A 10,485-nucleotide genomic window follows, 5' to 3' on the forward strand; every position below is an offset into this window, starting at 1 on the left:
CAGAGATGAGCAAAAGCATTTATTGTTCATGCTTATTAGCTACAGATAATTAGCTACAGATTTTTAGATCAGAAAGACACCCTAACGATCATTCAGTGTGGTGGCTTTCAAACTTTTTTAACCATAAAATCCTTCTACAGGAATGCATACGGAAGAGTGATACGTAAAACAGAGGTCAGGGGAGGGAGGTCTGGGAACCACTGAGGAGACTCAGAGAACCCTTACAGTCCATCAGAGCTTTAGTGTAAAAATCTCTAACTTAGTCACATCCCTTAGGATGGCTATGATAAAAAAACAAACGAACCAACAAAAACCAGAAAATAAGTCCCGGCAAAGATATGGAGAAATAGGCACCTTTGCCCACTGCTGATGAAAATGTAAGATGTTGCAGCTGCTTTGGAATACGTTACAGTAATTCCTAAAAAATTGAAAATAATTACATATTATCCAGCAATTCTACTTCTAGTTATATACCCAAAAGAACTGAAACCAAGGACTCTCAACAGCCCTTGTTAGTTCTATGTATACCATATTCACAGCAGCATCAGTCACAGTAAGTGGAAGCAACCTGAGCGTCCCAAGACAGGTAACTGGAGAGACAGAATGTGGTATATACATCACTCCATTAAAAATATTCCAGTGAACTATTATTCCTTAGACAGGAAGGTAACTTGGACACATGGTACAACACAGATGAACCTTGAAGATACAATATTAAGTGAAATAAGCTAGTCACAAAAAGAAGACTACTGTATGATTCCACTTAGGTCCCTAGAACAGTCAGAGACAGAAAGTGGAATGGTGGCTTCTAAAGCCTGGGGAGGGGTGGGGGAAGTTATAGTTCAATGGGTACAAAACTTCAGTTTTGCAAGATTCAGAGTTCTGGAGATAGATGATGGTGATGGTTTTGCAACAATGTGTATATGCTCAAATATCACTGCACTGCATACAGGTCTCCCCCACTATCTGGAAGCAGAGCATTCCCATAACACGCTTCGTAAGCCAAAATGGTATAAAATGAAAAAGCACTTATCATTAATTTATAAGGAAAAATTTTGAACCTCCTCAGACCCCAAAAATAACCTTTTAGGCTCTTTTGATATGTTAGAGGACACATCTTGCCGATGCATACACAAAATGGAGATAAAGCACCTGGAGATAAAGCACAGGTGCTCCCAGACACAATTCAAAGCCCTGGTAGCTCATGCTGAGCCCGGTTCCCAGGAAGAAGCCCCTCCGGCTGTACACCTCCTCTCTCACCACAGCCCCTCCTCTCTCACCACAGCCCCGCCTCTCTCACCGCTGGCAGCCAAACAAGTGCTGAATGCTTTTTCACCTATTTTCGCAACAGCAAAAGTCCTCCATGGCTTTCCCTCAGTTACCAAAAAGAGACTGATGTAGATCTTTCAGAAAAGCAGTATGGCATAATGCAAGCTCTTGGAAGGTGGGGGAAACCCACATGTAAAAATGGCTAAAATGATTGATTTTATGTTATGCCTATTTTACCACAATTAAAAAAAACAAAAAAAAAACACAAAAAAACCTTTGTTCGATCCCAACACAACACTTTCATTTTCCTGAGGAAAGAAACAGAACTAAAGCAGAAAAACCATTCACGTAAGATCACACTACGGGCAGTAGCGTTCTACCCAAAATGTAATTGCATAAAAGGCACTTCCATCTATAGCACTTATTCCACCAAACTCTTCAATGGCCCCTGGGAACCAAAAAATAGAACTTCAGTTCCCACATACGGCTTGCGAAGCCCTCCACAGTGGAGACTGACCTCTGCTCCAGACGCACGGCTCCCTGATGCCGAATACTTCACCACCACCGTGAGGCCCACGGCCTCCACGCCTACTACTGTCTCTTCTCCTGGCCTCTGCACGGTCCATGCCATCTCCGCAGCTTCCCCTCACAACTAAGCCTCAGTATTGCACAGACAACGTCTGAGTTTCACACATACTAAGTGCTGAGTACACAGATAATAAGTAAGATCACTTCCAGACCTCCCACCCCAAGATCTTCTTAGCTCTGGGCTAGCTGTCCCTCCTGTGCTCCGGTAATGGCTCTGCACCCACCTCACTGCTCTGACCATCTGTTTCAGCCTTGTCTTCCCTACTTTCCCACCGTAGGTTCCCACCAAAATATCATTTGTCTCTGTGTACTAGGCACCAAGACCCAGGAAATACCCCCGGGAAATACCGACCAAACAGAGCTGGTAGGAAAGCTAAGATAAGATCAGATCTCCTGAAGGTCCAGGGTTCTTTTCATCAGTGTAGCTGAAGGCCCCCCACCAATGTGAAAATAATTATATTACCGGAGGTTCTTACTTAGAAAAGAATTTTACGTGTTGCAGATGCAAAGAAACCACACTCATTCTTCTTGAATTATGCAGCAGTGCTCCCCAAGTTATTCCCAACTTTTGAGGAGGAGATAGCAGTGGAGAAATGGAACAGAAAAATAAAGGTCTTTTGTTCGTTCTCTCATAGACAGCTGTTGTTCTTACAATAAGGAGGGCTCTGCCTGCCATTTTTGACTTGAGCAACCATAATTTAAGTGAGCCCATTAGGAACTCCTGTTTTATATTACAGTACCTACCCACTGTAAGACCTTGAGGACAAGCAATCTGTAATGGAAAAAAATTTATTTGAAGGCTATGTCCTCATAGTTCCATGACTTCCTAGCCTTGGTGGAAGGCAGGCTTAGCCAGAGAGAAATATTTTTAGACCAGGGTGCTTCAGAGCTGTAAAAATAGGCCAGGTAAAAAGCACACTTGTCAAAGCCCCAGAGTACTCCAGCCACTGGGCCAAGGAAGCAGGCCAAGCAGAAGCATGCTGGCTTTATGTATTTTTGCAAACAGATCACCAGATTTGAAGCAGCTTCTCCAAAGCATAACCTGAATGGTAAATGTGTGAGAATTCCGTCACCTGGGACAGAGAGCTGTCTCATGCGCCCCTACGCGACAGGAGGTTCGTGGAACATCAGCATTACGTTGCCTCAGAAAACTATTCTGACTTCCTTCCAATTCCCAGAATAAGGGCACCGAGTAAGCACTCATGATGCTGACTGTAGGCCCGCCCTTGAGCACATGGTTGGATTCAGGAAGGAAAAAAGTCATAAATCAGATGTGTCTCGCAGAGCTGACAAATCTGGGTTTATGGTTACCTCCGATTGTGCAATCCCTTCAACTCTGCCATCCGCATAGGTTGTCTTCGCTTACTTCGACGATCCAAAACAAGGCATTCCACTGAGGCTTTCAATCACCACTGCCACCATAACCAGCTGGTTGATTCTTAGAACAGTGTAATTCATTAGCTGGCTTTTTTTTTTTTTACTTGATTTTTAATATTTCAAAAAGTATTTCTAAAAAGCCAAAGAAATGTGCCTTCATTTTCAGATGAGAAGAACACATTTTTTTGAAAATTCAGTAAGCATCTGGATTTGTAACATAGCGGAAAATAATTTCTCTCCCAGGACTGTCTCCTCCCATCTCCCACCAATTCCAGGAAGGAGAAGGGGCAACTGGACATGTCACTAGCCATCAAACAAACCCTTGGTTTGACCCAGCTCTCCAAGATGTTGCCATGATGAATGCTTTCCGAGTAGAAGACAGTTACAAATCCAAACTGCTCTCCAGTAAGATGAGTATGGCAGTGTCTGCTAGAATCAATGGGGTTTTGCTGAAAAGGACCAATTAAGAGGCTCCCACAACGATTCGAGGATCAATGCCCGGTCCAGGAATTACAAAGGGGAGCACAGGGGAAAGAACACTCCTCACAGAGAAAAGCCGCAGAGCCTTTTGCAGAATAGAGGGGACTCCGACTGTGACCTCAGCCTCAGAGTGCATGTGGCTGGAGGAACAACAGTGGTAATAACAGAGGGAGGAAAGTTGCAGGGAAAGCTGGAGGGGGCAAAGGAAGGCAAAGGAAGGGAACTGGCTGAATAATTAAGTCTTGCCTGCAGTTTAAGTCTATTCTTGGCAGAAAGGTGGCATCAGGGCAGCCAAACAGAGATCACCAGGGAGTGATTCCTACTTCGAGTCTAGAGCTAAGGAGAGGTCAAGCTGTTATCTACTGATTCCAGATACCCACGAAAGATCCCCCCACCCACGGAGACCACACTTCTCTCTACAACACAGCAGAGGCCAGAGGTCCAGGCAGAATTGTGCTTACCTCGGCTTCGGGGATCAGACACCTTCAAAGACAGTGAAGAGAACTGAGAATTAGAGACGTCATCCCTGGATGGGTCTCACAAATCCACACGAAAGCCACATTTACCGGACAGTTATCACTGAACATGCTAGAGAAGTCGCCGCAGCTCTTGGCGCGGTTGGCTCTCCCAACTCTGTGGGGCAATCCTTGCTTGCAGGTAAGGCAAAAGGCAGAGAGGGGTTAAGAGATTTGCCTAAGGTTCCTACGGCAGGGGCCAGGTAGGGCTGGGGGCCAGGCTCTGGGAGGCACCTCCTCCTCTGCTCACTTTCAAGGGTTGGACCACCCCTCACCAGAAACGACTGCACTGTTCGTATACCCTAGACAGACACAGGATAGACAGCAGCAGTACAATCTCCCTGTGGGCCCTCGAGAGCTAGGCAGTGAGGGGTGTGCCTAAGGCAGACGGGGAGAAGACAGAAGTGGAGGAAAAGAAATCAGAAACTCAAGCAAGGGGTAGGAAACAGTGAGGCTCTATCTAGGACATGGTAGAGAAAACCCCAAACCTGACTGAGGTGCCATTTCGGCTCTACAATGGCCAAATGTATTCTTCGGCATTATTTTTTTTACCTGTTAGCCCCACGTTTTCTACAGTATCTCCAGGCCCACCCAAGTCCAACGACTAACAGGCTGACAGAGGCTGGTTTTGCTGTCCCTCGTGTATCATGAAGATCAGAGAAGAGCCCAGTAAAGAAGTGAACAACGCCACAAGAAAGGAGGGAACAGCTTCATGACAAATGCATCCCACACCCTTGAGGGGGGATTAACACCGGAGTAAAAACATTCCCCTCCATAAAGAACACCAAAAGGACAGCTGAGAGCCAGGTAACCATGCCAGTCCCCTGTGATCTTAAAACTTATCCCGGGCCACTGCACTGTTTCCAAGCACAGTTCAACGGAGACATATCCACTGCAGCAAAAAAGAAAGAAAGAAACAAAAAAGTAAACAGTACAGAGCAGTTGTGATCCTATTCAGCATCAGAAAATTCAGAGTTTGGGGCATGAACAAATTCAGTGGCTGGGAGGAAAAAAGCTCTCAAGTCCACTTTAGTCTTCAGGAGCACCACAAAGTAACAAGGCTTAGAATGCTCTCCCCCGCCATACTCCAACTTTGTTTTAATAGTCTAAGGAGCCCCCCCCCCCCCCCGAAGAAATGTGTACTTTTTGTTTCTTAACGGGGTAGGGGGGAGCTTTGGATGAGAAGAATCAGGCCTCCAAACTCTTCCACGCTTTCTTATTTCTTCAAAGAAGTAGAGTGCATTAAAAGGAAGGTTGTACCAGGAGCCCTGAGGAATCCACTTTCTGAAACGGCCATTTCCAGGGAGCCCGATGACTCCCCTGCCCCTGCCAAGTAACTTAAGGAAAGCTATGGTCTCTCTGGATGCCTCAAATGAAAAAAAGGCAACAAAGCAAAGTACAGAAAGGACTCATTCAATAAGAGGAAGAAATGAAGAGCTAGTAGCTTTCTTCCTTTTCTCCCCTCCTTCACAGAACAAAAAACAACCTGCCTCTCACTCAAGGGTCATTTAATTCTATAAGCTTCTTTGCTGGCCTAAGTATTCGGCTATAGCTGACTTGGTAATCAGAACCAAGTCAGAAGTCTATAATGGGCAATAACACAGGTTAACCTTACTAAATATTAACCTGCAGCCTAAGGGATTTTTTTAATTTAAAACAAACAAAAATGACAGGCAAAGTAGATGCTCTAGTAGAATACACATGTACAAATGGTCTGTGCTCTGATCAAATGTAATGAAGCACAAACCTCACTTATCTGAAACTGTTAAATTGCTTGAGAAATGTGTCAGGCTCCCACAAAATCTAGTTAAAAAAAAATTTTTTTTTTATCCTACTCAGCATGAAATGGGACACTTGGCAAAAGGATACATTTTACAAAAAATTAAAATTGTAAATGGAACTACACCCTGAATAAAATTCAAAACTACTTCAGAAAGAGTTCAGGGAAGTGAAGATAAATGCAGAGCTGAGATGCTAGTTTGTGCTTGTGTTTCTAAGGCTTCAGTGAGGATTTACCATGGGTGAGAGGGCAGTAAAAAGCGCCTTCCCTCTTTTCAGAGGTCCATTAGCAAACCAACCACAGTATCAACCAGCATTTGTGTTCAAGATTAAGCAAGTTGGGGGGTGCCTGGGTGGTTCAGTGGGTTAAGCCTTCGGCTCAGGTCATAATCTCAGGGTCCTGGGATTGAGCCCTGCATCAGGCTCCCTGCTCAGCAGAGAGCCTGCTTCCCCCTCTCTCTCTGCCTTGTGATCTCTCTGTGTCCAATTAAAAAAAAAAAATAAAAAAAAAAAAGATTAAGCAAGTTGGAACCAAATCATGACCAATATTCTCCATCTAAATAATACAGTCCTACCTCTGCAGCAACAATCAGAGTTGGGAGTGGATATGAGGAGAGAAGGTCAAATGGACAAGGATGACCACAATGAAGAGAAGTAATTGCAAAGGCAGCTAACATTTTGTGAGCTCTTATTAAGTGACAAGTGACACTGTGCTAAATGCTTGAATTTTGCTAATTCACTTGATCCTCCCCATACTCCTACCAGGCTAGTACTAGTATTAGTCCTACTTTTAGAAATAAGTAAACTAAAAAAAAAAAAAAAAAAAAAAAAGTAAACTGAGGCCAGAGGCTAAGTAACTTTCCCATGTTAACACAGCTGGCATGAGAAGCTGAGCCAGCATAAAAATCATCCAATTCCTCATACTGAAGTGGACCCATTCTCTATTCAAAACACATCAACAAATTCTTCAGTGGCACTCAATCAGCAAAACAGACTTACCGGGTGCCAAAAAACCATAGGTCAAGGAGCATAAAGAATGAGTGATACTGCCTGGGACTGCATGCCGCAGGGCAGAATGCAAATGCAGATCCACTAAACCACCCAAAACATCAGCGAAACCAACCAGCGGCACCCAGAAAGGTTCTACAAGAAAGCATGGTTTCCCTCCACAGGATTAAAGCTGTCACCTGAAGTGGGTGAGGTTCTTTTGAACCTTGTTATGTAAGATTGGAACTATGTTCCTTATGAATGTCCACTACTTGGACTTCTGGTCTTTTTTTTTCCCCCTGAGCCCCACACCCAACGTGGGGCCCAAACTCATGACACTGAGATCAAGAGTCACGCTCCATTGACTGAGCCAGCCAGGCACCCCTAGACTTCCGGTGTTTATCAGCTTTCAGAATGACAATTCCATTATGTTTCCAACTAGTGGGGTAAAAAAACATTTTCCCCTTAATGAAAAGGCACTCCCTGTTCCAACTACTCAAGGATTTGACATACAAGTATGTGTTCCCATCAATGTCAGTCATTTCTCCCCACTCCTTTCTCAAGTGAATGCTCCAATACCATACCCATAATTTTAGGAGCTACCTTTGTGCCTTTTCATGCAACGTAACACCCTTTTTCATGGTATCCAATAATGGATGCAGCATTGCAAGAACTGAGCAATCCCATTTTGCACAAAAGTTGAGGTGATGCTTTCTACAGTTTCTGATCTTCTTCCACTGATGTCTTCAAGGTACTGTCCATTTCCTATACTGTTCTTGGAGGCTAACGCCCTAATAACTTGTCACCAAGACACTGTTTAAGTGTTTTTAAGCCAATACATTATTTTACACCTGCCTGCAATAAATCTCACTCTCACAACCTTGGGAGATTTTGGTGGAGCAGGAGGAATACAAGTGTGCTCAAGGCTAAGCTCTCTTCAAGTATGTTATATATAGTATAACACGTGGAACTTTTAGGTTAGTTCCTCCTCACAAAAAACAGATTACTGGAACAACCAGGGTATCCATACAACAAAAATGGCAATGTATGTCCAAAAACACGATCTCAGAAGAAAAAAAAGGAGAAACTATAAGAAGTCAGATGGATAAAAACATTTTAAACATTCTGTTTTTAAGAGAAAATGTGAATATGCTGCAAAAAAAAAATCTGCAGGGAGAATTAAAATATATAGTAATAATAAAAGATTTTTTTAGAGAGAGAAAAAGGGAGACAGGGAGGGGGAGGAGAGGCAGAGGGAGAAAGAGAATCCTAAGCAGGTTCCACTCGGCACAAGGTGGGGCTTGATCCCACAACCCTGAGATCAAGACCTGAGCCAAATCAAGAATCTGACTTAACTGCCTGAACCACCCAGGCACCCCAGAAGATTTTTTTAAAAAGCAAGCACGGAAGTGTGGGCTTGGTTGCAAATAGACACTGAAAAAATTAAACATTCTCGACTGTAGCCACTGCACTCCAGCACTCCCTTAAGAGAAACTTGGTAACTGCCCGCCCCACCCCCTTCACAATACAAGTTGCAAAGGGCTGGAAAGCTAAGAACAAAGTCAGCTAAGAAAATCACAGTTCTCCAATATGAGCTGGAATGTAAGCGCTAAAAATAAATAAATAAACAAATAACAAGTATCACAGTAACCAGGTAATCAGTTGCACAACTGACCCCGTACTATACAGCTCAGGCGAACAGGGCAGAGTCCTGAAGATGAACAATGAGATTAGACACTCTTCCTGGGCCCTCAGCCGCTCTACTCCCACTCTCCCCAGAACCTAAACCGCGCTGTTCTTTGCAAAAAGGGTAATAGGTCAAAATTGCCTAGCCAACACGCTTGCAATTGGGGGAGTCCCAGGGCCTCGCAAGCTTCGGTTAGGTAACTTTACAAAGTGCTACCAAAAGGATGACTATTAACCTTTCATTGTAACCCATAAGCAAAGGAAACACAAGGCGGGGGCGGGGAAGAGAGACCATTCAGAAGAGCAGAAAACGGCTCTAACAAAGACTGGAGAATTAGAAAACACGGAATAAAAACAAAACTAACTGATCGCAGTCCGGGTCTCCGGAAGCAAATTCGGTCTAAGCCGAGCCGCGAGCGCACATGTTATTCCTCAATATTGTGCACATAGAATACTATCTTCTCTGCACAGCCCGATTCCGAAGTGCATTCATAAACACTTTCCACAGAGCCTCCGTCGGACCCTGGGGGCGGCTGGAATTTAGAGACTAGGAACCTGAGGCTCAGTCCAAGGACATTCGTTCTTTGGGGGACTGCAGGAGTAGGGCCCAGACTCGAGACTTTTCAACCGCACGGGTGAGGGGCGGGGTGGCATCTCCTCCGGTTTCCCGCGGACGCTGGCTTCCCGGCGGAGCAGCCACGCGGGGTCTCCGCTGGCCAGGACCAGCACCAAGCGTGCGCAGCAAACCGAGCGGGGTACGCCGCCCACCCCGCCGCTCACCTGGGCGATGCCGGCGCCCATCAGCCCGCCACCGATAACCGTCACGTGCTTGACGATGATTTTCTTCGCCGAGGCCGAGGCAGTGGACGAGGAGGACACAGAGCGCACGAGCTGCCGCGTTACAAAAGCCATGCTGCAGAGACAAAGGCGGCGACACCGATAAGACCTCGCGAAGTTATCCGCGGCACGGGCGCTAACAATTAGGTGACCTCTGGGGGCGGAAACCGAGGCCGCCCCTCCGTCCCGCCCGCCCCCGCGTTCAGTGACATCATCGACGGCGGGGGTGGAGCCCCGAGGTGCGCCCCGCCCACTAGCCCGGGCGGGCGGGGAACCGCGTTCTAACTGCGGAGCGCGGCTTCCGGCCCAGCGCGGGCGGGCGCGGCTACGGCCTTCAGGCGGGGAAAGGGGCGTGGTCGTGGGGGCGAGGAGGGAGCGCGCGAGGGCGAGGAGCTGTGGGCTCCCTGCGGCCGCGGGGCGGGGCTTCGGTCCCCTCGCTGCGCCGGCGTCTCCTCGGAAAAGGCGCCAGCCGCTCGGTGAGATGAAGTGCGGGCTGTTAGGTTTTTAAATCCTCGCCCTTGATGCTTGTGCGTATATCGGCGCCGAAAACATACTTGCAGATTCGCAGTAGTGATCATTTTAATGCGGTGGGTATTGACCGTTTCTGCTGAAACGGAAGGAAACAAACTGCTCACACCCCAAACAAACGCCTAAGGACCCCTGAGTCTCAACACAGAGACACAGAGAACAGGCCCGCGGGAGGGAAAGGGAGTTGACCTGTAGTTCCCCATTTCAACGTCAACGTTTTACCAGTGCAGTGAAAGTGGACGGTTGAAGGTCAAAAAGCAGCCATTGTGATGTAACGTACGTAGGAAGCAGAGGAAAAGCATGCCTCTCCAAGTAACGGAAGATGTGGATACCCGTTAGGTCAGTCTTGTCATTCATGTGAGTAATTTCTGGTTACTGTACTTTAGTAATACACAATCTTTATTATTTTTAAATACATAATAAGACTCCACAAACACAC

The 10,485-nt window shown here is 46.0% G+C and overlaps 1 protein-coding gene across 1 annotated transcript in view; it reads right to left on the reverse strand.

The window, feature by feature from the left end:
* LOC111154677 (hydroxyacyl-CoA dehydrogenase) overlaps positions 1-9,685 on the reverse strand; it is a 46,665-nt gene extending 36,980 nt beyond the window's left edge. The window contains exon 1 of the mRNA XM_022514495.1: positions 9,462-9,685. Within this exon, the coding sequence (XP_022370203.1) occupies positions 9,462-9,593 (132 nt within the window). The 5' untranslated portion in view covers positions 9,594-9,685. The remainder of the gene's footprint in view (positions 1-9,461) is intronic.
* Between the last annotated feature and the right edge of the window lie 800 nt (positions 9,686-10,485).

The sequence above is a fragment of the Enhydra lutris genome, unplaced genomic scaffold (genome assembly GCF_002288905.1).
Source record: "Enhydra lutris kenyoni isolate GAN:26980312 unplaced genomic scaffold, ASM228890v2 scaffoldscaffold3, whole genome shotgun sequence".
In the NCBI taxonomy this organism is placed as follows: Eukaryota; Metazoa; Chordata; class Mammalia; order Carnivora; family Mustelidae; genus Enhydra; species Enhydra lutris.